Here is a 27,724-nt window from a genome sequence, read left to right as displayed (position 1 = left end):
CCCAGGTCATCAAGGATTCTGTTGTTTACTGAGCCCAAAACACACCATTTCCAGCACAGGTGTTTTTTTCGAACAACATCTCAAGTGCCCTTTCGGTGAACTTGGTAAAAACACATCCATGGAATATTTTCAGTTTTAACACAAGTCCTCAAAAAGTAAAATATTAAAAAAAATGGAAGCACTTTTGTAACAATATATTTATAGGTGATTTGATTTTAAAACAGTAATCTGTTTGCACTCCTTAAAAAGTCACATCATATAGTGCTGTTTTTATAAATACAATTATCTGAGCAAGAAAGAGGAAGTAGGTGTTACTTGCAGAGCAAACACCAGCACAGACCCGATGGGTTGACCAGCCTGTTCTTGTGCTGTCATATTTTGATTCGATGTGAAAGGTTGAAGGAAAAGCAAAACGCACATTACTTAGAGACACACTATACACAATAATCAGATGTCAATTTTAGATTAAATAGACAAAAAATGGTTACCAATATCTGCTGTTGAAATTGCTGCAAAAGGCTTGCTACAACTTTCATTAGTCTATGGAAGAACTCACTTTCTCATTGGAACCCCACTGCAAATAATCCAAATATTCCTGTGCTTTCAGCGATCAGCAAAGTCAATTTCTGACAGACATCTGCCCTTGTAACAGCTGCCTTATTAGCCCACCAAATATACTGATATTAAAAAGTAATTCAGCAATAAATTGGCAATCTAACAGAGAGGCCACAAGGCAGGTTGGTGCAGGAAGTAGAAAATATATTGATGGAATCGGGGTAGCCTTCTAAAATAGAATTTAACACTGCATCTATCCATACTACATCTGACCTGAGAGTGTTGAGACTTGGTGCCCAAAATGTGTTCTATTTCTTTGCGAATATAATTTATTTAGAATAATACAAAATACCGAAAGGGTTTTTTTCTCAAAGTAAATTCTACTAAAATATTGCTGTCGTAAAAGCAAAACACAAGATAATGGCAGGAATAAGGAGGAAACCATTACTTTACATATTCACAGATTTACTGAAATCTGAATTTTAACTGTACATGAAAAATCTTTCCTTCTGTAGTAACATTAAGGTCCCCATGATACTGCAAGTATTGGTTTGACATCGGAGCAATATGAGACGAATATGGATGAGCATCCAACAAATACTGGTGAAATTTTTAACGTGAACACTAATTGCAAGGGAATATTTTAAAGTTCTCTTCACAACACAGTTATTAATTTAATTTGAATTAAAACTTTTCTTTTACAAAAAACATAATTTCCACACAGCACATTACCAAATGACATTGCCAAATTTGTGTTGAAATAGTTTTGGGGTATAAATCTGTATCCACTAAGAACTGTGTTGAGACTATCCAAATTTATTTTCATAACAGATTCTGATAGCTGGCAGAGTAAATTGACTAGCATCCGATTAGTCTGTACTTCTTTAAGCGTGGGACACTTTGTCCAACTTGTGCCACAGCGTAGAACGGTAGGACTTTCAGGGCATGTGTTAGTTTCAGTCTAACAACTGGTGCTAACAAATTGTCTGTGCCTGGGTATGGGGTTAAGTAGAACACTTCAGCCAATAGACGGAGTGAATAGGTAGATGTGTTGTGTGGTCAAGTTATATTCAAAGCACATATTTGGCAGACCATTTTTCTCTGCTTCTCAACCCTTGCATGTGCATGTTGAAAGACATACATGATGCATGACACAGCACATAGTAGTCATTGTATACACCATTGCGGTCCAAGTTTGAAAACACTGGCTTCGATCTGATGCAGTTATACTTGCTAAGGCTGTAGTGCGCATTTCCCTAAGTTGTTCAGTTACAGAAGGGTGAGCTTCACCTTGGCAGAAAAGCTTTCAGAAAACAAAATGCATGAAATTTTCTTACATCTCCCACTCTCATTCCTTTTGTTGCTTCCTCTGACTTTCCCTCCTCCCCATTTTACACTTTGAGCTCAATAAAGCTAATGTTAATTTAGTAAAGTTAAGGTACGGTAGCTTAAAACAGGTCAAATAATTTGTAGCTGCTGTGTTTCAATTATTGGTTATTTAAATGATAAAAACCCACACACAACTAATATGATGTTGCAGACGAACTCAGTGACTTGCAAATCTGATATGAACAAATGGTTTACAAGTTAAGATTTTCCTCATTTACTGCTATAGCCATTCTTGAATTATTTAAGTTGGATTGGTAATAATTTAACTGTACAACGTTAATACATATAAATTGACAGGGTTCCACTGTAATTCTATATAACTGTGCAGTTCATTCTAAGAAAGAAATGTTTCAAGTCAGTTAGTTTCATAAAAAGGTATGGAGAGTTAATGCTAAAATGTTTGGTAGTTAATGATGTCACTTCCAGTCTTGTATGAATGATATGCTGTATATCTTCAGTTAGGCATTGATGATTGTAAAACTAAGTTAAAGTTAAAGCAGCCCTAATGTTCTCATTTTCCTCACAATTACTTGCTTCAAGCTGCTTCATTGTAGTCTGTCAAATGGTTCTGTAGGGCTTCAGACCCTAGTGCACCATGGCAACAGAATCTAAATATATCACTTGAAAGGTTCAATCTCTAGCATGTTTTTTTGTGTAACGGAGCCAGAGTTAGGCTTGATGCCAAGGACCAGAAATAATTTGATGACAATCCAACAATTAAACTAAATCTGAGAGATAGAGACAGACCAGGGGTGTAGTCCTAGCTCCATTTGAGAGACTAACAATACTGCAGGCTTGATGCACACAACACATTCAGTTGGTTAAAGGTCCCTTTGAAGAGCATTGACAAATAAAGAGTATAGAAATGAGATGACTGTTTTGAGGCCCATGGTAAAGGAAGAAAGAACAAGCTTTTGCCCAAGCTTCTTCAGCAGCATTGAAGAGGACTTAGCACAGATGGATTGTCTACTGCAGAATGTAACAGATATAATTCAAGCTGTCAGCTTAATCAGGATGTTACCAGGAAGCAACCTGATGAAGAGAAGGATCCCTTGTTTCCTGACCTCTAACCCTCAGCCCATTACAGATTGTCATAAATTCTGTTTTTTCTTTATATTGGCTTCTCTTTTTTTCTTGCTCTTGTTGCCATTCTGTTTTCATGCTGCTGTTTCATTTGTTACACACAGTTGCCTCCAGTGTGGACCACCCAGATTTTACCATGGTGGGGAAGGATATGCTTTTAAAGATGAATGAGTGTAGTAGTCTGAGATATATTAGGATGATTTAGCATACTAGATATTTAGTATTGAAAAAAATACATTAGAGTTTGCTGGAGCATTATAGATATTGTCATTTTTAAAATCCATAAATTGATTTTTTATTACAACACATTTAAAAATGAACGACAGTACCATATATATGAAAATAGCAGCAGCCATGTATTATGCATACCAGACATGATGGTCATAAAGCAGACTGTTAATTACACTTTACCACTGATGTCATAATTTATTCTAATCAATTTAGGACACTGAATAAGAGAAGTACTGAATATTGTTGGTTTATCTCATGGGTATTTGCACTTTTAAGAAAAACTTCATAAAGACAAATGTGACTTCAGTACTTACGAATTACTTAGAGTCTTTCATGTTTGCCAAATGGTCAAGCAGTTGAAAATTACCCATGTAAATATCTTGACCGTCACAAGTGTAGTTATACGGACTGAGTATTATTGTTCAATTAAAATGGAACATAATTTCTAAATATGTACTTTACAGGAAAGGTGGTAACACTACTCTTTTCTTTCTCATAGATGCACATATATTTCTCATGCCTTTTTGCAAAACAAAGTGAAAATGATCTTCCATATATGTCAACCACTTATGTTTAATACAGGCAGGCAATGTTCTGGGGGCATGTGTGCATTTGCAAATTGATTTCAGCATACACCTGGACACTCCTTACTCCTATCTGCTTCAGCTGTTGCAATGATTGACAGCACAGTACATTATGGGCAGGAATTCCTGTTCAATGTACAACATTATTTATCATACAATAAGAGCTTTGGAGCAAAGCACTAGGGGGAAGCGACATTCTAGGCTGTGGAGATGATGCAAGAACTAAGGGGAAAGGGCAGAGAAAAGCTAATTGCAGCAGCAATAGTACTGGGATTGGGGAGAGAGAGGAGCCAGTAGAACCTGGGAAGGAGGGGAAGAAGCTGGCCTGTAAATTGGAGGGGGAAGAAGTATTCCTAGGGGAGGAAGGGACAAGCCATAAGCAGAAGCACTTGCAGTCGTGAGGACCGCGTGTTAAAAACCAGCCACAGCACTTGAGGGTGAGAAGGATGGGAGAGAGACAGGAACCAACAGCATCATTTGTTGGGAGGAAGTCAGGAGCGGGGGTTGGCGAGAGGGGCTAGCAGCACACTTCAGAGTGGAGGAGGTAAGCCAGAAACAGCACTTTAAGGGAGCTGAATCTGGTTAGTTGTTGCAAATTCAAATGTTTTATATTTTCGTTAAAAAATTATCAATTGTAAAGTATAAAAATGTTTAAAGTTAACCAGGATGCATAATTTGTAATGTGAAAATTTTGAATTTACCAGGGGAGGATCTTCCTCCCTCAAGAAATGCACCAGCATTAGGTTTTGAAAGAACTGATAGAATTCTGAATTTGCTGCCTCGGGCCTTGACTGGAACGATCCCGACCTGCATTTTACAAGTCCCCGGGCTTTAATTGTCCCGAGGCGGGACTCCCACCCGCTTGAGGGAGGAGCTCCCGTCTCAATGAGCTGCCGGCGAATCAGCGGGCTGGCAGCTCTTAGTCCCAGCAGCGCCACCAGCGTGAATTTTTTTTTGGGTTGAGTCAGCTTTTTAAAAGCTCCTGGTCAGCTTTTACTAGTTTTCTAGGTTGGTATACTTGGTCCTCTGTTTGTTATGTCATACTGCAGATTTGATATTACCAATCTATGAAGGAAATATTTAACAAAATAGTTGGGCCAACATTCAGACAGTGTTTTGATGCTGAACTATATACTTAAAGTATGTTAATAATTAAATTTATATTTGTCATTTTTGCGAACATTAAAATATATAATTGTTTAGTATTTTGCAGCTTTGTTTTTCAAGCATATTGTAACACCAGTTATTAGAAGTTTAAAAAAAAAGCTTGTTGTCTTATGCTTCAATGATGAGGGCCATTAGCATCAGTAAACCAAATACTGAATGAGCTCTGGTGCTTGTATAGGGATGACTCTGCTTTTACTTCCGAGTACAGTGATCTGATCACAGACATCTGAAAATTTGTTCAGTTAGAAAAAGAACATCATCTGTAGCACTAAATCAGTGGCCTCATATTCATCAGTACCATAAGATTAACTGAAGTGATGCACGTGTGTTATGTATGCATTGTCTGTACATTATAGCTGCCATTTATGTTGACTACAGTCAACTAACTCGACTATTGCCCAGATAGGCTGCAGGAGTCTTTTTCGGGCAAACACTGTTCGCACCAGGGGTCATCAGTCCCAGAATTTCACTGCTAATAAGGCAGACATTGAACTTAATTTTTTTTGAGGCAAAGATGATTAAAAATTAAAATAGTTATGTAAGTGTATTGATCACTGGATCAGCTCTTGTGAAGTACTTACCATATGCAACACAAGTGCTTTTAAAATGCAATACAAATGATATATGTGCCTACGACTAATTTTTTAAAAATTCATTCATGGGATGTAGGCATCGCTGGCCAGGCCAGCATTTATTGCCCATCCTTAATTGCCCTTGAGAAGGTGGTGGTGAGCTGCCTTCTTGAACCGCTGCAGTCCATGTGGGGTAGGTACACCCACAGTGCTGTTGGGAAGGGAGTTCCAGGATTTTGAACAGCGACTGTGAAGGAACGGCGATATAGTTCCAAGTCAGGATGGTGTGTGACTTGGAGGGGAAATGCAGGTGGTGGTGTTCCCATGCATTTGCTGCCTTTGTCCTTCTAGTTGGTAGAGGTCGCGGGTTTGGAAGGTGCTGTCTAAGGAGCCTTGGTGCGTTGCTGCAGTGCATCTTGTAGATGGCACACACTGCTGTCACTGTGTGTCAGTGGTGGAGGGAGTGAATGTTAGTAGATGGGGTGCAAATCAAGCGGCTGCTTTGTCCTGGATGGTATCAAGCTTCTTGAGTGTTGTTGGAGCTGCACCCATCCAGGCAAGTGAAGAGTATTCCATCACACTCCTGACTTGTGCCTTGTATGTGGTGGACAGGCTGTGGGGAGTCAGGAGGTGAGTTACTTGCCGCAGGATTCCTAGACTCTGACCTGCTCTTGTAGCCACGGTATTTATATGGCTACTCCAGTTCAGTTTCTGGTCAATGGTAGCCCCTAGGATGTTGATAGTGGGGGATTCAGCAATGGTAGTGCCATTGAATGTCAAGGGGAGATGGTTAGATTCTCTCTTGTTGGAGATGGTCATTGCCTGGCACTTGTGTGGCATGAATGTTACTTGCCACTTATCATCCCAAGCCTGCATATTGTCCAAGTCTTGCTGCATTTCTACACTGACTGCTTCAGTATCTGAGGAGTCACGAATGGTGCTGAACATTGTGCAATCATCAGCGAACATCCCCACTACTGACCTTATGATTGAAGGAAGGTCATTGATGAAGCAGCTGAAGATGGTTGGGCCTAGGACACTACCCTGAGGAACTCTTGCAGTGATGTCTTGGAGCTCAGATGTTTGACCTCTAACAACCACAACCATCTTCCTTTGCGCTAGGTATGACTCCAGCTAGCGGAGGGTTTCCCCCCTGATTCCCATTGACCTCAGTTTTGCTAGGTCTCCTTGATGCCATACTCGGTCAAATGCTGCCTTGATGTCAAGGGCAGTCACTCTCACCTCACCTCTTGAGTTCAGCTCTTTTTTGTCCATTTTGAACCAAGGCTGTAATGAGGTCAGGAGCTGAGTGGTCCTGGCAGAACCCAAACTGAGCGTCACTGAGCAGGTTATTGCTAAGCAAGTGCCGCTTGATGGCACTGTTGATGACACCTTCCATCACTTTACTGATGATTGAGAGTAGGCTGGTGGGGCGGTAATTGGCCGGGTTGGACTTGTCCTGCTTTTTGTGTACAGGACATACTTGGGCAATTTTCCACATTGCCGGGTAGATGCCAGTGTTGTAGCTGTACTGGAACAGCTTGGCTAGGGGCGCGGCAGGTTCTGGGGCACAGATCTTAAGTACTATTGCCGGAATATTGTCAGGGCCCATAGCCTTTGCAGTATCCAGTGCCTTCAGTCGCTTCTTGATATCATGTGGAATGAATCCAATTGGCTGAAGACTGGCATCTGTGATGCTAGGGACTTCAGGAGAAGGCAGAGATGGATCATCAACTCGGCACTTCTGGCTGAAGATTGTTGCAAATGCTTCAGCCTTATCTTTTACACTGATGTGCTGGGCTCCCCCATCATTCAGGATGGGAATATTTGTGGAGCCACCAGTCACGGCTGGATGTGGCAGGACTGCAGATCTGATCTGATCCGTTGGTTATGGGATTGCTTAGCTCTGTCTATCGCATGCTGCTTACGGAGTTTGGCACACAGACAGTCCTGTGTTGTAGCTTCACCAGGTTGACACCTCATTTTGAGGTATGCCTGGTGCTGCTCCAACTCGAAGGAGGGTATCCTCACTGTGAAGGTGGGACTTTGTCTCCACAACAACTGTGCAGTGGTCACTCCGACCAATGCTGTCATGGACAGATGCATCTGCGGCAGGCAGGTTGGTGAGGACTATATCAAGTATGTTTTCCCCTCTTGTTGGTTCCCTTACCACCTGCTGCATACCCAGTCTAGCAGATATGTCCTTTAGGACTCGGTCAGCTCCGTCAGTATTGGTGCTACCGAGCCACTCTTGGTGATGGACATTGAAATCCCCCACCCAGAGTACATTCTGTGCCCTTGTCACCCTCTGTGCTTCCTCCAAGTGCTGTTCAACATGGAGGAGTACTGACTTATCAGCTGAGGGAGGGCGGTAGGTGGTAATCAGCAGGAGGTTTCCTTGTCCATGATGCCATGAGATTTCATGGGGCCCAGAGTCGATGTTGAGGACTCCCAGGGCAACTCCCTCCCAACGGTATACCACTGTGCCGCCACCTCTGCTGGGTCTGTCCTGCCGGTGGGACAGGACATACACGGGGATGGTAATAGCAGTGTCTGGAACATTGTCTGTCAGGCATGATTCCGTGAGTATGGCTATGTCAGGCTATTGCTTGGGACAGCTCTCCCAACTTTGGCACAAGCCTTTAGATGTTAGACTTTGGAGGGTCGACAGGGCTGGGTTTGCCATTGTTGTTTCCAGTGCCTAGGTCGATGCTGGGTGGTCCGTCCGGTTTCATTCCTTTTTATTGACTTTGTAAAGGTTAGATATAACTGAGTGGCTTGCTGGGCCATTTCATAGGGCATATAATAGTCAACCACATTGCTGTGGGTCTGGAGTCACATGTAGGCCAGACCAGGTAAGGACCGCGGGTTTCTTTCCCTAAAGGGCATTAGTGAACCAGATGGGTTTTTACAACAATCAACAATGGTTTCATGGCCATCATTAGGCTAGCTTTTTCATTCCAGATTTATTAATTGATTTCAAATTCCAACTTCTGCTGTGGTGGGATTTGAACCCATGTCCTGAGAGCAATACCCTGGGTCTCTGGGTTACTAGTCCAGTGACCATACCACTGCGCCACCACCTCCCCTTAAATTGTGATGCCTCAGTTAGCGAACAGGAATGATCCTTGCAGAAATATGAAGAAGGTATCTTACTGGCAGTTGTGATACTGTTAGTGTGAACCTACAGTCAAGTAAAACACATTTTTCATTTTGTAGTATTTCCTTCTCCAAAGGTTCAGCTTTTGTACTTGTCATTCGGGAAAGAACATTAAAATTAAGTGTAAATTATCTTTCTCTTCATCCATAGTTTACTTGTACAGAAGATTGTCCATTTGAGATGATAAATATTTCTGAGACCGCTGATTAACCCTGCAAATAACAAAGTTGCACATGACAACTGCAAGTCATTGCCAATTAGCATGTGATATTGTCACAATCAATAAAGTAGATATTGCACATTAAAATATTTAATAATTTATACTTTAAAAATTTTTGTGTTGGTTCCTGTGGGGCCTGTTAACGTTCCTGTTATGCCATGTTTAACTCCACACTTGATATAAATGCAGTGCAAAATGCAACTATTTTAAGGACACATGCCTACTTCTCTAGTTGTGTACAGCAGACCAGTAAGTATGGTTTGTTTCCATACAATTCTGAATAGTAAGATGGAGTACTGTTATATTTAACCATGGCAGTAATACCTTCAATATTCACTGCTGCATTAAGCTTTATTTGGGGCTAAAATGTGTCAATTTATTATTGCTGGCTGGATACTTGAGTGAGAAGAGTGTACTTTAGTTGCAGGAAAGTAATTCTAGTACTGCAGCTGAATGACTGTGACCTCATGAATGAGGGAAAACAGTGTATATGCTCATTTTTCTAGCACCACACAGGGTTTAAAATGTGTCTGGTACTTCATAAGAGTATCGTTTCAATGTCGCTTAAAATAATTTTTGTAGATGACCTATGCGCCCCACCCAGATAAAAAAAAAACACCGTTGCTTCTACTCAACTTTCATTAATTCATTATTGCTAAAGTTTGATAAGTGCACACTTTTGAGTACTAAATGTATTTTACAGGATTCAAAATGCATTTATGTTTGCACGATAAGCTTGTATTTTGGGAAGAAAAACAAATAATCAATTTCTGCTGATGAATGACCTAACGAAACTGCTGAAATGTGTGAAACCAAAAAACGATGCTCAGTGATTTTTTTAAAATAAATGAGTCATTCTCTTAACTGTACTTTTTTGTTGTTGCAAAAGTACTAAAATTCTTAAATGAAATAATTAGAGTTCAAAGAAATAAATATTTAACTGTAGAAGTATTTTTGGGAAAGAAGATGAAGGTGCTTGACCTTTTAATACCCATTGGTAAATTGTATGGACGTTTCAGGTCAGCGAGTGATAGAATTTAAAATTTAGAAAGCCAAATGTTCAATTTTAGGACAGCCGACACTTGAACTTGTCCAGCTTTAACTAAGTTCCCAAAACAGCAAAAGGAAAGGCTAGGAAGGAATTTTTTTTTAACCAGTGAGTTTATGGTACATGGAATATCCTACTAAAAACAGTGATGAAAGCAGAATCTATAATACTTTTAAAAGGGAAACGGATGAATGTTTGAAAAATGCATTTTTTAAGGGATACAGGAAATGGGTGTGGAAATGGGACTGGGTGGACAACTTTTTCAGAGACCGAGCGCAGGCACGATGGGCTGAATGGCTTCTGCCCTTTTAGATTTTGCAGTTCTAAGTTGAATAGTTGAAGAACGATGTACAACAGGCGCTAACCCAGAAATTGGAAGGGAAAAAGGAGTGCTACTCTTTTGGAGCGACAGTGGCAGAAATATGGATGCAGATCAACTGCCCCTCTGTTTTCTTGGGAAAGACGGACAACTAAGATATGAGAATCAAAATAAAAATTTGAAAAACTGAAAGCTTCAGTTGGCATTGTGTGATCTGTTACCTTTCAGCCTAGCAGTCACAAACTTTATGATTCATAAATTGTTGTAAATAACGAGATGACTGATTTCTTCGACAATGCACTTACCTCTCAGATGTATAAAAGCATAAGTGGTGCCCTGTTGTGCATTTTAACAAAAATGCAATTGTCCCCATTTGAAGTAGGTTTAAGGTTAAATGCTCATTTTTTAAGATGCCAGCTTTCATTTTTACCACTATGTATCAATGTTTATATTTATTCATGTTATTTAATTAATCATGAACATTTTTTTCCATTATTTTTGCAGGGGGAGCCTTTCACTTGAAGGATTTTTTCACTTACTTCAAACAATAGAAGATGTTGTTGGGGAAACAATGGCTACTTATTCGGAGCTGTATCAGCTTACTACAATAAGTAATGAAAAACTGCAGGAAATCACAAGGTGATTGTAGATCTTCTAAAATAGTTCTTTCACTCCAATCTCTTTTATCGTGCTTACAAAGTACAGTGCTCGGTAGTGTAAATGCTTGTCCTTTTTTTAGACATAACATTTAAATTTTATGTCTGTTAAATGGAGCTGGGAATATTTTTAGTGTCTATTTTATCAAAATTCTCACATTTAGAACATTTCATCAGTAATCCAACAAGTTTTGTCAGGAGTTGAAGAGTTGACGATGGTTATGAAATAACTACAAGCAGATAATGAATTAGACTTCATTTTGTTTTTAGTAGGAATTGAAATATGCAAAACTTAAATTTTGCATTCTAAATTCACAACCCTTTGTGTTTACAGAATAGTAGATTTTTACACTGACCTCTACTTTTTATGAGGGGTGTATTAAAGGCATGCCTGTACATTATTTTAATACATTTTGTTGACATTTTTATTTGTTTTTTCTCAATTACTGAAAAAAAATGAAGTGAACTTAACATAAGCATTGATCTTTATTCATTAGAACTGCTTTAACCCTTCCACCTTCTAATGTAGTGACTGTTTCCCTTGCTGTGGTTGGTTCTGTAAGTTTTTAACTCAGCACTGTGATGTTGAAACAAACATTAGTATTACAGTAATAATGCATGGTAAGGGCTAGTATGAGGATGCTACACGAAATGTTAATAATTCCACTAAAAGAAAAAGATTTACTGTCCTGAAAACGTGGTGTTCAAACTTCCTTTTCCTTTTTGGCCTCCTTGTCTCGAGAGGTGGTCAGTGGTTTGTGAAGCAGCGCCTGGAGTGGCTGTAAAGGCCAATCCTAGAGTGACAGACTCTTCCATAGGCGCTGCAGGTGAAGTTGGTTGTTGGGGCTGTTACACAGTTGGCTCTCTCCTTACACTTCTGTCTCTTTTCCTGCCAACTGCTGAGTCTCTTTGACTTGTCTCTGTTTGGCCCCGCCTTTATAGCTATCTGCCAGCTCTGGCCATCGCTGGCAACTGGCTCCCGCGACTTGTTGTCAATGTCGCAGGACTTCATGTCGCGTTTGCAAACGTCTTTAAAGCAGAGACATGGACGGCCATCTGATACCAGTGACGAGCTCACTGTACAATACATTCTTGGGGATCCTGCCATCTTCCATGTGGCTCACATGGCCAAGCCATCTCAAGTGCCGCTGGCTCAGTGGGGCGTACATGCTGGGGATGTTGGCCGCCTTGAGGACTTCTGCATTGGAGATACGGTCCTGACACCTGATGCCAAGGATTCTCCAGAGACAGCGAAGATGGAATGTGTTGAGACGTCGCTCTTGGCTGACATACGTTGTCCAGGCCTCACTGCTGAAGAGCAACGAACTGAGGACACAGACTTGAAACACCTGGTTTTGTGTTCAATCTTACATAAAAGATAAAGGCCTTGAAGACCTCTGATAGGAGGGGTGCATCCAGCATAAACTTCAGAATTCACCTGCCCATCTACAGCCCCTGCTGCCAACTCCACCAAAGTTTGCTGGATCAGGGGGAAGGACCTGAAGTAAAGCCAAAGCGGTTGAGGAACACAGCGGAGGGTCTCCCCTCAACTTTGCCAAAGAGGTTGAAACACTAATTGAGGCCAGCTGGTCTGCATCACTGCCAGAAGTTGCCCACAATAGCCCCATGTTGGGGATACTTGTAATTTTTAAATTTGGCCCCTCGTTATCAGCAATTCAGTCTTGGACCTCCAGGTGGACCATCAACACACCCCTACTGGTGATGTATGCCTGGTCTTGCTGACTCGACACTGGGATGCAACTGAGAGCTAGGGTGTGGAAACTCCAACTTGGTGGTAAGCTTACGAACCACAGAAAAATTACGGCACAGAAGGAGGCCATTCAGCCCGTCGTGTCCGCGCCGGCCAAGAAAACAAGCCGCCCAATCTAATCCCACTTACCAGCACCCGGTCCATAGCCTTGCCGGCTACAGCACTTCAGGTGCATGTTCAGGTACCTTTAAAAGAATTGAGGGCTTCTGCTTCCACCACCATTCCTGGCAGTGAATTCCAGACACCCACCACTCTCTGGGTGAAAAGGTTTTTCCTCATGTCCCCTCTAATCCTTCTACCAATCACCTTAAATCTGTGCCCCTTGGTAATCGACCTTTCCACTAGGGGAAACAGGTCCTTTCTGTCTACTCTATCTAGGCCCCTCGTAATTTTGTACACCTCAGTTAAGTCACCTCTCAGCCTCCTCTGTACTAAGGAAAACAACCCCTGCCTATCCAATCTTTCCTCGTAGCTGCAACTTTCGAGCCCTGGCAACATTCTTGTAAATTTCCTCTGTACTCTCCCCAGAGCAATTATGTCCTTTCTGTAATGTGGTGACCAAAACTGTACGCAATACTTCAACTGTGGCCTAACCAGTGTTTTATACAGTTCCACCATTGCATCCCTGATTTTGAATTCTATACCTCAGCCAATAAAGGAAAGCATTCCATATGTCTACTTCACCACTCTCACTACTTGTCCTGCCATCCTCAGGGACCTGTGGACATGCACTCCAAGGTGTCTCACTTCTTCTACCCCTCTCAATATTCTCCCGTTTGTTGTGTATTTCCTCGCTTTATTTGCCCTTCCCAAATGCATTACCCCACACTTATCTGGATTGAATTCCATTTGCCACTTTTCAGCCCACTCAACCAAACCATTGATATCTTTCTGGAGTCTACGGTTATCCTCTTCACTATCAACTACACGGCCAATTTTTGTGTACTCGGCAAATTTCCCAATCATGCCTCCCACAGTTATGTCCAAATCATTAATATATATCACGAACAGCAAGGGACCCAACACTGAGCCCTGTGGAACGCCACTGGAAACAGCTTTCCATTCACAAAAACATCCGACTACTACCCTTTGTTTCCTGGCACTGAGCCAATTCTGGATCCAATCTGCCACATTCCTCTGTATCCCATGGGCTTTCATCTTACTGACCAGTCTGCCATGTGGAACCTTGTCAAATGCCTTACTAAAATCCATGTAGACCACATCCACTGCACTACCCTCATCAATCCTTCTTGTTACTTCCTCAGAAAACTCAATTCAGTTAGTAAGACATGACCTTCCCTTAAAAAATCCATGCTGACCATCCCTGATTAATCCGTGCCTTTCTAAGTGGCAGTTTATCCTGTCCCTCAGAATAGATTCTAACAGTTTACCCACCACCGAAGTCAGACTGACCAGCCTATAATTATTTGGCCTATCCCTCGCTCCCTTTTTAAACAATGGTACGACGTTTGCAGATCTCCAATCGTCTGGTACCTCGCCTGAATCTAGTGAAGATTTGAAGATGATCCTCAGCGTATCCGTAATTGATTGGACAGTGCTGTGAGCAACCCTGGAGAAAAAATAGGCAGTAAAATAAATTTGAATACTTCTGTTTATCAGTTATAAAAATATTGGAGATGGAGGGAGAAAAGGCTGTTTCTCTGACCAGCCAAGAGTCATCCAAGTGGGTAAGAAGAGTCTTTGGCTTTCCAGTTGGAGTAGGAAGGTGGTGCACTGTGAGGATGGATGTGTTGAGCGATCAACGGTGGGAGTTGGAGGCAGGAGGTCATGTGATGAAACCTCCAGGAATACATTCAAACAGAGTTGGGAACTCATCTTAGGGGTTCCCTATTCCTGGCTTCACCCTCTTAGGTTAAAGGCCTTTTAGGTGGGGCAGGGGAGGGTGTGGGGGGGTGCATGGGAGAGGCTGTATCTGCAAGAGCCAATCCTGAAAACCGCCACGGAGCAGGGATCTGGTGTGTGCAAGTCCTGATCAAGTTTGCAACCGTTCTGGCAGTCTCCTACTCAATTTACAGTGAGAGAACACTTGAGCAACCACAAGATTTCAAGTTCTATAAACAGAATTTTGGAACTACTTGTCAGAATTCAATTTGGTTAATTTAAGTTGATGCGACCAAAGATATTGCGATTGATTTTAACACCCAGACAGGAAAATGGCTTAGCGAGGGGCTGGTCCATCAGGGAGTATAGCCAATTTTAATGTACGGGCCTCATTGTCATTCTGCAGGACAGACTCCAGGTTGATGACCTCATCATTGTCCCTATCTGCATATTTATCCAAGGACCTCGCTGGCTTCATGTGGATGTCCTTGGCATATACATGTTAAAATTGCAATTTGGCAGGTTCAGGGCAGAAGGCCAATGGGTAGGTCTGCCACTCCATTTCAACTGGCAGGTATGAATAGAGGCTGTTAAATTCCCCTCGTAGTGCCAGGATGAATCAAGATTGTATATCCACAATATTTTTAAAATTTACCATTTAACTTAAAAGTAAATTCGGTACAATAGTTTGGTTTTAGAAAAGCATGCTGTTAGAAAAAATATAATTTGCTCTAACGTTCTCTGCACTTTATTGTTTTACTAATGTCAAAGGTATTTCAGCAGTTAAATTGTATTCCAATGCTATTTTGCACCTGTTACATTATATCTAGATTTTTCTGGCGCAGGTGCTCAATATTGGAAGAAACAATAATCTTTCAACCTTTGCCTCAGAATTATTAGTTACTAACATTTGCTGCAGTAATTTTTTGTCATTTGTCAGTTTTGTTGATTAAATTTCTGATTTTTCAGTGTCAAGTTTAATTTTAAACTTCTTTTGCAGTATTTGTAACAAAAAAGGCAGTGTGAATAGAGAAGACCTTGAGGCCTGTGGAGCAGTTGTTCTTCATCAATTCAAGAGATTATCACAGAGTACTTCAAATGGTTGTCTGTTGTCTAAAGAGATTTTGAACCAAAACTGGGAAGTGGTCGATGGAAGCAATTATAGGTAAACTCCTTCAGGCAGCCAAAGATTTTAAAAATGTTCTTAAGCTACATAGTAATCTAAGGCAAATCAGTTCCATTGTTTATTTATTATAATTTTTAAAAATCAGCTTTGCATATATATGTGAATGTTCCTGTCTTGCTTACGCAGTGATTAAGTTAATTTTTAATGTCACAGCTGAGATTGTATGCTTTCCTTGTGGGAAACCACAGTGGTAATCCTGCATCCTGAACAACGCGTGCTACTGCAGGGTCCCAAAAATGATTGCTGGAGTATTCAACGTAATACTTCACCCTCATTCAGATGTAACTTCTTTAACAAGTACCAGTTGTTTTCCATCCTTCAGCCAATTTCTTAATCCATTTTCAAGATTTACCACAAATACAGTTTTGAGTTTGGCCAGTGGCCTTCAGTGTGAAACTTTTCCAATGCCCTTTGGAAGTCTAGGTACGACTTGTTGGCCTTTATATAATTGGCTTTGGTTGTCTACGTCATCAAAGTTGAGAAATTTGGTGGGGCAATATCTTTCCTTTTTGAATCTATGTCAACTGCTGTCTAATAGGTTAATATTGTGCAGATAATCTCCCAAGTTTACAGTTGATAATCAATTTCATTATTTTACATGGAGCTGTAGATGGATGTCTCTCTCTGTTTTGTCACTCTTTTTGTATATTAGTCTGTTTCCAATTCACTGGTACCTTCCTAGGTTATTGTGACCCTCAGATAATGATTGACAATGCTGCGCAAATATTCTCCCTGGTCTTTCTCAGTATTCTGGGTTAAACACAATTTGTGTCTGGGAATTTACATATTTTGAGCTCTTTTATCCTGCCTAGGACTGTCATATTATTTATCTTGAACTCATTGATTCTACCTATGTTATCTTTAGGGAGGGTATGTTGCTTATGTCCACATTTGTAAGTACTTGGACAAAGTAGTCATTCAGAGTATTTATTATTTTGTGCTGATCCTCAGTTTCAAGCTTGTTACATTTTAAATGGTTATTTTGTCTCTGACTGACCTTTTGTTATTGCAGTATTGAAATAATGTTTTGCTCTTATGCTGTGTCTGTGAAGTTATGCTTTAATCTAGGTCTTTTTCCTTCTCTGATCACTCTTTAAACAAGTTTTTGCACATTCTTATATTCATCCCAGTGAACCACTTCCCCTTTTGCCTTTCAGGATTTGTAAATGTAATTTTGCCACTTTATTTCACTTTTAATTTATTCATTGATTTATGGTCATGCCTGTTTAGTCTGAGCTTGCAGATCTTGGACATGTGCACTTTCTGCTTGCTTGTTCAACATTATTTCTTTCAAGGTGTTTTACTTTCCTGCTACTGAAATATTGTTGAACAACCTGTTCAGTCCCTTTGCATTGGTTGTTCCCTCATTTCTTTGTATTTAACGCTTTCAAAATTCTAAACTTTGCTCCCGACCATTGGTATTTCTGACTCCAGATCCTGTTGATTATTGTATTTGCTCTGCCCCTGCAATGCTGTGATTTCCATTTCCTATACATTGTCTGGGTCATTCATAAATACCAGATCAAGATGTTTGCTGCTTCTTATAGTTCCCCTAAAGTTGTCAAGCATTACCTTTATTGGGCTGAATTTAATTCTCCTGCCGTCGGGAGCGATGCAGGCTGTGCGCTGCTACGTCACCGCAATTAAGCATGCGTCGGCTCATCTGCATACGCTGGGCGGCCCTTGCCCCCCAATTACGTGGCGCGGGCGGCCTCAGTGACGCTATGAGTGGCATCAGCTGTCTCTGCGCAGGTGCTGGCCTTGCGCCACTTTTAAAGAGCTGCCAGCCCTGCTCAGAGACTGCAGAGTATGTTCCTGAGTTCTGGATGAAACAGTTCCCTTAAGAATAAATAAGAGAGACATCAGAAGGGGAGATAGTCTTGTGCAAGAGGTAGCAGAAATTTAGGAGAATTACACCTGTCCACTGTCTGAGTCCTCAAATGATGTACGGCATTGTAGGACCTGAAGAAGAGGAATAGAAAATATTTTTACAATAAAAATATAAACCACCTGGTAGACTTGAAATACTGGTATCTCTGTCAAATTAGAAGGGGTATGTGTTGCAACAGTGAACCATAGAAATTAACAGCATGGGAAGAGGCTGTTGGTGCACCAATCTAATCCCATTTACCTGCATCTTCAACTTCAAACCTTTGTCCATTTTCCCTTAACCAATCCCGATAGCAAAGCTTTCTTGTTTAACTCATCGCACCTTACAACAACATCTGCTAGAAAGTTTTATAAAGCCTCGAAAGACGATTCAACATGAGACATCACGTTGTACCCACTACACCGAAAATAAATATTCACCCGCCCACCATTATACAATAAATCCTAAGATCCCCCCTTCCCCATCTCGGTGGCGCCAGCTTTCCCTGGATGGAAAAGTGAAGGCGTGTGACAGCCGGTAAGATCGCAGTGAAAGATATGTTAATTTATTCATGGCCTTTATTTAAATATTTAAAGTTGGGACCCATTGCCGAGCAGCAGGAGTGGCGCCGTGGAGACACGCTACCGGCCGGAAGGTCGTGCTCCGTGGCGGGCCGCTGCCTCAGCAATTTTCTGACCCCCGCCCCCCACCATGGAGCCCGACATCGGGAGCTCAATTAATTTCAGCCCATTTCTCTGACTTTAAAACTTGGGTTTTCCCGGTTTATATTTAGTTGAATGAAGTCACCCATTAAAATAACTACTTTCCTATTACCACATACTCTCATCTCTACATAGATGAAGTTGTCCTCCTCCTTATGCTGACCTGGAGGCCAGTAGCACACCCCCAGTGTTCACTTGTTTTTTTTGTATTTGACATATCTGATCAGTTTAGTTCATTTTGAAGCTTTCCCCCTCCTACACAATCAACTTGTTTATCTCCCAATTGCTTCTGATATATAGGGCTCAACCACTGTCATTTTGGTCCACTTTTTGTTTCTGTGCTATTTTCACCCCTTCATTCATTTCCATCCTCTGAATTTTTACCATGTTTCTGATATTCCCACTAAACCATAAACCCACCATCACAAAGCCTCCAGTTCTGGCAATTTATCAGTAATGCTTCTGAATTTCATGTATAGAGATCTTATTATACATGTGCATCCCTTCATGTCCTCCATTGTCGGCCTATTCCTGAGTGTCTGCATCCATAACCATCTGTTAACTCTGCTGTACCCAACAATCTGTCTAATCTTGGAACTGGTTTCCTCTCTTTCCACTTGAACCCCGACCTCATCCCAGTACTGTAGTCATATATTTTCTTTCTTATTCTTTGGCCTCCTTATCTTGAGAGACAATGGATAAGCGCCTGGAGGTAGTCAGTGGTTTGTGAAGCAGCGCCTGGAGTGGCTATAAAGGCCAATTCTAGAGTGACAGGCTCTTCCACAGGTGCTGCAGAGAAATTTGTTTGTCGGGGCTGTTACACAGTTGGCTCTCCCCTTGTGCCTCTGTCTTTTTTCCTGCCAACTACTAAGTCTCTTCGACTCGCCACACTTTATCCCCGCCTTTATGGCTGCCCGCCAGCTCTGGCGGACGCTGGCAACTGACTCCCACAACTTGTGATCAATGTCACAGGATTTCATGTCGCGTTTGCAGACGTCTTTAAAGCGGAGACATGAACGGCCGGTGGGTCTGATACCAGTGGCGAGCTCGCTGTACAATGTGTCTTTGGGGATCCTGCCATCTTCCATGTGGCTCACATCTTTCTTAGATGTTCACAATTTCAGTACTTTGACTCTTCCCTGTTACTGCAGATTGTCAGATTTGCCTGCTGATTCTGCCACACTGTGGGACCGCTGGTACTCCCATGTGCTTTCTATGTTGGAACATCAGGTGCTGACCACAGATGAGGTAGCAGAAATGTTTGGACCTTTACTAGTTGCAGAAAGCAGTAATAACTCCAAAAAGGTACAAATCGCATTGTATTTTCTTCTCAAAAATATGTTATGTAAAAAGAATTGCATGTATAACGATGAGTTTCATTCTGTGAATACTTGCTATTTTTATACCTTTTTGCTCAACATGGATATTTCACACCAAACTAAATGACATTTGTTGCTGCCACTAGTATTGTAAGAACTACACACTATTGGCAATTCACAAAAAAATTACTGGTTAATTGCTTACATGACAAGCAGAGCAGTTATGACATTATGGACAGATATGCAGTATTCTTAAGTAGTCTCGGTAACTTACATCAGAACATAAGAAATTGGAGCAGGGGTAGGCCATTCGGCCCCTCAAGCCTGCCCCGCCATTCAATAAGATCATGGCTGATCTGCCCCTGATCTCAACTCTATTTTCGTGCCAGCAACTCATAGTCCTCAACTCCCCGATATTTCAAAAATCTGTCTACCTCCTCTTTAAATACTTTCAGTGATCGAACCTCCACAACTCTCTGGCGTAGAGAATTCCAGACATTCACTACCCTGTGAGAGAAGAAATTCCTTCGCATCTCAGTTTTAAATGAGTGTCCCCTTATTCTGTAATTATGTCCTCTAGTTCGAGATTCCCCCACTAGTAGTAACATCCTCTCAGCATCTACCCTGTCAAGCCCACTCAGAATTGTGTACGTTTCAATAAGATCACCCCTCATTCTTCTAAACGCAAATGAATAAAGGCCTAACCTGTTTAGCTGTTCTTGATAAGTCAACCCCTTCATCTCAGCAATCAGCCTAGTGAATCTCTTTTGAACTGCCTCCAATGTCAGTATATCCTTTCTTAAGTACTTAAATAATTTAAATTTTGTTATTCTGTAAGTTATCAAAATTGAGCGACCAGCACAGACAGGCAATTAGAAAACAAAATGGATCTGTCAATTATAGCTATAAAAACAGTTTTGTTTTTTGTTTTAGCGATACAGCACTGAAACAGGCCCTTCGGCCCACTGAGTCTGTGCCGACCATCAACCACCCATTTATACTAATCCTACACTAATTTGATATTCCTACCACATCCCCACCTGTCCCTATATTTCCCTACCACCTACCTAGTATAGGGGCAATTTATAATGGCCAATTTACCTATCAACCTGCAAGTCTTTGGCATGTGGGAGGAAACCGGAGCAAACCCATGCAGACACAGGGAGAACTTGCAAACTCCACACAGGCAGTACCCAGAATTGAACCCGGGTCGCTGGAGCTGTGAGGCTGCGGTGCTAACCACTGCGCCACTGTGCCGCCCAAGTTAGTAAGAGTTTCTACAGGTACTTAAAAAGAAAAAAGTAAAGTGAGCGCTGGTCGTCTAGTGAGTGAGTCTGGGGAATTAATAATGGAAAATAAGAAGATGGCGGATGAATTGAACATATATTTTGCATCTGTCTTCATTGTAGAGGATAACATCCCAGAAATAATTGTGAATCAGAAGGTGAAAGGGAGGGAGGAACTTAAAACAATTGCAATTACCAGAGAAGTCCCCAAGTCTTGATGATCTTCATCCTAGGTTCTTAAAAGAAGTGACTGCTAAGATAGTAGATGGTTTTAATTTTTCAAAATTCCCTAGATTCTGGAAAGGTCCCATCAGATTGGAAAATAGCGAATGTGACTCCTCTATTCAAGAAAGGAGAGAGACAGAAAGCAGGAAATACAGGCCAGTTAGCTTAACATCTGTCATAGGGAATCTATTATTAAGGAGGTTATAGCAGGGCGCTTAGAAAATATCAGTGCAATCAGGCAGAGTCAACATGGTTTTATGAAAGGGAAATTATGTTTGACTAATTTATTGCCGTTCTTTGAGGAAGTAACAAACAACATGGATAAAAGGGAACCTGTGGATGTGCTACACTTAGATTTTCAGAAGGCATTTGACAAGGTGCCACATCAAAGGTACTAAGCAAAATAAGAGCTCGTGGTGTTGGGGGTAACATTAGCATGGATAGACGATTGGTTAGCTAACAGGAAACTGAAAGTAGGCATAAATGGGTCATTTTCGGGTTGGCAAGATGTGACAAGTGGAGTGCCACAGGGATCAGTGCTGGGACCTCACATATTTACAATCTAAATCAATGTATTGGATGAAGGGACTGAATGTATATTGCTAAATTTGCTGATGACACAAAGATAGGTAGGAAAGTAAGTTGTGAAGAGGGCATAAGGAGTCTGCAAAGGGATATAGATAGGTTAAGTGAGTGAGCAAAAATTTGGCAAATAGAGTATATTGTGGTAAAATGTGAACTTATCCACTTTGGCAGGAAGAATAGTAAAGCAGCATATTATTTAAATGGAGAGAGATTGCAGAACTCTGAGGTACAGAGGCATCTGGGTGCCCTGGTACATGAATCACAAAAGGTTGGTGTGCAGATACAGCAAGTGATTAGGAAGGCAAATGGAATGTTGTCATTTATTGCAAGGGGAATGGAATATAAAAGTAGAGATGTTTTACTACAGTTGTATAGGGTGTTGGTGAGACCCCATCTGGATTACTGTGTACAGTTTTGGTCTCCTTATTTAAGAAAGGATATGAAAGCGTTAGGCAGTTCAGAGAAGGTTTACTCAGCTGATACCTGAGATGGCGGGGTTATCTTATGAAGAAAGCTTGGACAGGTTGGGTCTGTATCCATTGGAGTTTAGAAGAATGAGAGGCGATCTTCTTGAAACATATAAGATCCTGAGCAGAGGGTGGATGCTGAAAGGATGTTTCCGCTTGTGGGAGAGACCAGAACTAGGGGATACAGTTTAAAAATAAGGGATTGCCCATTTAAGACAGAGATGAGAAATCTTTTCTCTCAGAAGGTTGTGAGTCTATGAAACTCTCTTGCCCTGAGAGTGATGGGGGAGGCAGGGTCATTGAATATTTTTAAGGCATAAGTAGATAAATTCTTGACTAACAAGGGGTATCGGGGGTAAGTGGGAAAGTGGAGTTGAGGCCACAATCAGATCAGTCATGATCTTATTAAATGAGGGAACAGGCTTGAAGAGGCCGAATGGCCTACTCCTGCTCCTAATTCGTGTGTTGGTAGACAATAACAGAAGTATGTACCAGAGCAGATTATTTTTTCTGCTTTAAAAATTTAAAAGGGCTATATTCCTTAATCTGCCAAATAACAAAATAATCTGAAATATTAATATTTATACATTTTTATAGTTAGTCAAGCAGAGAAGCAATCCTATAAGCTACATTATGAATACTGGGTGATGAGCTGAACTGTATCTTTCCATTGCCCAGTATTTCAGCTTGATTCCAATTCCTAACCACTTTTTAGAGTACAGACAGCATAGTTTTACCATCATACTTTAATCTACAAACGGAGTGGAAGGAAGTGGGGCTCAGAGATAAATTATCTAATCATTTAAAAATAATTGTTATTCTAAAAACACGCTGGGAAAGACGATGGTACACTAAATGCCCCAGATTTTTTGGTTGTAATGACAGAGAAACTGTCAGCATTTGCCATCATTGTTCTGTTAAACTGACAGCTACCTCTGACATCCACATGTGCAGTTAAACACGGAAATCCACAAGTTCCTGTCAGTGATTCCCTGCTCCTCCACAGGATGCGCTGTTGGAGATCCTGCAGACAGCAATCAAATCACTGACTGAGGGGAATTGCCCCTTTTATGCTGTAATTGCACTATTTAAAATACTTATATTTTACTAATTGCTGTGTGAGTATGAAGCATTTTCCTTTGTTTCTTATTCACTTTATTAATCAGGCAACAGCATGGTTGAAGAAAATCCTTCCAAAAGCAATTGAAAATCAGTCTATTCAAAGCGATGACTCGTCTTGCAGTTTACCGTCTATTTTCAGTGATGGTGTAGAAATTAAGCCAGAAAATCCTGTGCCATGGTTCGACCTGAATAATACCGAGCAGCAAGGTAGGTGCTATGTATAAGTTATCAACTGAGTGTGTACTGTTTTGAAGCATAAACATTGCAGATAGCTGTTGTGCTGTTTATAGCAACAATAGTTTGATGTAAAAACAAGAAATGCTGGAAATACTCAGCAGGTCTGGCAGCATCTGTGGAGAGAGAAGCAGAGTTAACGTTTCAGGTCAGTGACCCTTCCTCAGAACTAGCAGATATTAGAAATGTGAAAGGTTTTAAGCAAGTAAAGTGGGGGTAGGGCAAGAGATAACAAAGGAGAAGGTATAGATAGGACAAAGTCACAGAGAATAACCTACCAGAAGGTCATGGAGCAAAGGCAAATAATATGTTAATTGTGTGTTGAAAGACAAAGCATTAGTACAGATAACGTGTTAACGGACTGAAAACTGAACATGTACAAACACAAAAAAAAACAGTGGGTCGGCAAACTGAACAAACTAAGATAAACTAAAATAAAATAAACACAAAAAATATATAAAAAATAAAAAATAACTAAAAATAAAATGGGAAGCCCATCATGCTCTGAAATGATTGAACTCAATGTTCAGTCCGGCAGGCTGTAGTGTGCCTAATCGGTAAATGAGATGCTGTTCCTCGAGCTTGCGTTGATGTTCGTTGGAACACTGCAGCAATCCCAGGACAGAGATGTGATCATGAGAGCATGTGAGGGGGGAGTGTTGAAATGGCAAGCAACTGGAAGCTCGGGGTCATGCTTTTGGACTGAGCGGACGTGTTCTGCAAAGCGGTCACCCAGTCTGCGTTTGGTCTCCCCAGTGTAGAGGAGACCACATTGTGATCAGCGAATACAGTATACTACATTGAAAGAAGTACAAGTAAATCTCTGCTTCACCTGAAAGGAGTGTTTGGGGCCTGGGATAGTGAAGAGAGAGGAGGTAAATGGGCAGGTATTACACCTCCTGTGATTGCATGGGAAGGTGCCGTGGGAAGGGGACGAGGTGGTGGGGGTAATGGAGGAGTGGACCAGGGTGTCACAGAGGGAATGATCCCTTCAGAATGCTGACAGGGGAAGGGAGGGGAAAATGCATTTGGTAGTGGCATCACACTGGAGGTGGCGGAAATGGCGGAGGATGATCCTTTGGATATGGAGGCTGATGGGGTGCAAAGTGAGGACAAGGGGAACCCTGTCGCGGATCTGGGAGGGAGGGGAAGGGGTGAGGGTAGAGGTGCGGGAAATGGGCCGGACACGGGCCCTGTCAATCACAGTGGGGGGGAAATCCTCGGTTGAGGAAAAAGGAAGACATATCAGAAGCGCTGTCATCTTCAGAGCAGATGCGTCGGAGACGGAGAAACTGGGAGAATGGAATGGAGTCCTTACAGGAGGCAGGGTGTGAAGAAGTGTAGTCGGGGTAGCTGTGGGAGTCGGTGGGCTTATAATGGATGTTAGTAGACAGCCTATACTCAGAGATGGAGACAGAGAAGTCGAGGAAGGGAAGTGTCGGATATGGACCATGTAAAAGTGAGAGAAGAGTGGAAATTAGAACCAATTTGGTAAAGTTTTCCAGTTCGGGGTGGGAGCAGGAAACTGCACCGATACAGTCATCAATGTACTGGAAAAAGATTTGGGGGAGGGGGCCTGAGTAGAACTGGAACAAGGAATGTTCGACATCTCCCACAAAAAGACGAGCATAACTAGAACCCATGCGGGTACCCATAGCAACACCTATTACTTGAAGGAAGTGAGTGGAGTTGAAGGAGAAGTTGTTCAATGTGAGAACAAGTTCAGCCAGGCGGAGGAGAGTGGTGGTGGATGGGGACTGTTTGGGCCTCTGTTCAAGGAAGAAGCGGAGAGCCCTCAAACCGTCCTGTTGGGGGATGGAGGTGTGGAGAGATTGGACGTCCATAGTGAAGAGGAGGCGGTTGGGGCCAGGAAACTGGAAATTATCAAAATGACGTAGGGCGTTAGAAGAGTCACGGATGTAGGTGGGAAGAGACTGGACCAGTGGAGAAAAGATAGAGTCTGGATAGGAAGAAATAAGTTCAATGGGGCAGGAGCACGCTAACACAATGGGTCTGCCAGGACAGTCCTGTTCTGTGAATTTTGGGAAAGAGGTAAAAGCGGGCTGTCCCGTGTTGCGGGACTATGAGGTTGGAAGCTGTAGAGGGAAGAGCTCCAGAGGAGATGAGTTCAGCGACAGACCTGTGGACAGTCGCTTGATGTTCGGTGGTGGGGTTATGGTCCAGGGGGAGGTACGAAGAAGTGTCTGAAAGTTGGCACTGAGCCTCTACAGAGTAGAGGTCGGTATGCCATACAACAACAGCACCACCCTTGATGTGGTTTTGATGTGTTTCCATTTTTCTCTAAACACTGCGGGCTTGCAAACACGTGGTCTTTCCAGGGTACTCCTTGTGTAACTTCGACAAGAGTGTGCTGGAAGGACCTGCTGTTAGGTGAGACTCTGATATGCCTGGTCCTGGCAACTGTCAAAGTATTGGTGACTGTCTTTTGGGGTCATTATCTCTGAACACCCCAAGCAAGGCCATCGTCAGAGGTGGAGGCATGACGGATATGGGGACTCCCTATAAAGAGAGTTTCTGCAGCCTTGGCCCTCAAAGGGACCTGGCATAAGGTCGGCACAGGTATGTCAGGCATATTGGCCAACTCATTGGCGGTCGTGAGGCTCGCCTGGGGATTCAGACCAGGACTGAGGCCTGGATCCCTGGAAATTTTTTTTTTTGCAGTGGCCCCTTATCAATGATGGACTATTAAGAGGTTAAATGGGAGGACCCTAACATTCCCAGCAGCCTGGTCTGGGGACCCTAACATTCCCAGCAGCCTGGTCTGGGGACCCTAACATTCCCACCAGCCTGGTCTGGGGGCCAGAACATTCCCGTCCAGCCTGGTCTGGGGGCCAGAACATTCCCACCAGCCTGGCACAATTTACAGCCTGCTGCACAAGGCAGACACTCTAGATGTGAGAACACCTGCCAATGGTCTCCAAATTAAGGGACCTCCTCCTGACCCCTCATTCTTTGGCAGGGTCAGCATTAGGTGTAATCATGCCATAATTGTTGGGATTGCTGGACCATAGATTTTCAGGGCTTATAACTTTTGCGTCAACACTTTCAATGAAACCATTGAAATTATTGGGACTTGTTATTGTTGTATAAATTGCTTTACCTGTATTTAAAAGCAACTTGGAGGAAAACTGGTTTGCAACATTGCCCTTTTATTTCAGGAATGAGGATTTTAGAAGCAGCCCAGAGTGGCTTTAAGGGGTATATTAAAAATGCTTTTTGGGCAGTTTCAAGCAGTTCTTGGTGGATGTGAATGGGGTAGGATGGTCCTAGCTGGATAAGCATTGGGAAACTTATTAGTATCCATGCTGGTAAGTTACATAGCTTTAGCTGTTTTACCTGCAAAATTACTCTTAAATAAACTAGGCTGTTCCCAAACTTCACTCCAGCTTTCTCGACTTCGGATGTGATCCTATTGAAAGGGGGTGTGAACTCCATATCAGGTAAACATAAAACCTGTCTGTGTGAATTTCCTTGTTGCTAGGTTTGGAGACTCACAATGGCATGTCAGATACCTGGCTAGCCAAAAGAAGTGATGTAGAAAATTTATACTGGTTTGCAGTAAAGATGCTTTTCTGAGATTCAGGCTAAGACATGTGAAACATATTCCAGGGAGCTTTACTCAACATCTGGCCATTGCAATGCATCATGTAGGAAATCTTCATGCTATCTTTGGTTGTGTAAATTGGAGGAGTTTCTTTTTGTTCATTCTTGGGTTGTTGCATCGCTGCCAGAGCCACATTTATGGCTCACCCTGAGTTGCCCCGAGAAGGCGGGGGTGGGCCTTCTTCCTGAGCCACTGCAGTCCACACAGTGAAGATACTGCTATTAAGTAAGGAGTTCCAGGATTTTAACGCAGCAACAATGAAGGTATCGGGATATGGGTCGAAGTCAGGATGATGTGTAATTTGGAGGTGATGGTATTCTCACACACCTGCTGCACTTGTCCTTCTAGGTAGTGGAGGTTGTGTGTTTGGGACGTGCCGTCAAAGAATCCTTGGTGACTTGATGCAGCATATCCTGTAGAGAATGTACACTGTGGCCATAGTAGGCTAGTGAAAAGAGTGGAAGTTTAAACTGGTGGATAGAGTAT

At 42.0% G+C, this 27,724-nt stretch overlaps 1 protein-coding gene across 5 annotated transcripts in view; it reads left to right on the top strand.

Annotated features, from left to right (window-relative positions):
* kiz (kizuna centrosomal protein) overlaps positions 1-27,724 on the top strand; it is a 218,049-nt gene that overhangs the window by 112,848 nt on the left and 77,477 nt on the right. For 4 of the 5 annotated variants that reach the window (XR_010976293.1, XR_010976294.1, XM_068045740.1 and 1 more), the window contains 5 exons: positions 10,833-10,967; positions 15,598-15,762; positions 19,527-19,680; positions 23,424-23,586; positions 27,021-27,074. Coding sequence is in view for 3 of the 5 variants with exons in the window: in XM_068045740.1 (XP_067901841.1) it covers positions 10,833-10,967; positions 15,598-15,762; positions 19,527-19,680; positions 23,424-23,586; positions 27,021-27,074 (671 nt within the window). In the remaining 2 variants the exon portion in view is untranslated. The remainder of the gene's footprint in view (positions 1-10,832; positions 10,968-15,597; positions 15,763-19,526; positions 19,681-23,423; positions 23,587-27,020; positions 27,075-27,724) is intronic. The other variant, XM_068045741.1, reaches the window with a different exon arrangement.

This window comes from Heterodontus francisci, chromosome 13 (genome assembly GCF_036365525.1).
Source record: "Heterodontus francisci isolate sHetFra1 chromosome 13, sHetFra1.hap1, whole genome shotgun sequence".
Lineage (NCBI taxonomy): Eukaryota > Metazoa > Chordata > Chondrichthyes > Heterodontiformes > Heterodontidae > Heterodontus > Heterodontus francisci.
The sequence above is the reverse complement of the archived record's forward strand: the minus strand, read 5'-3'. Positions and strand labels throughout refer to the sequence as shown.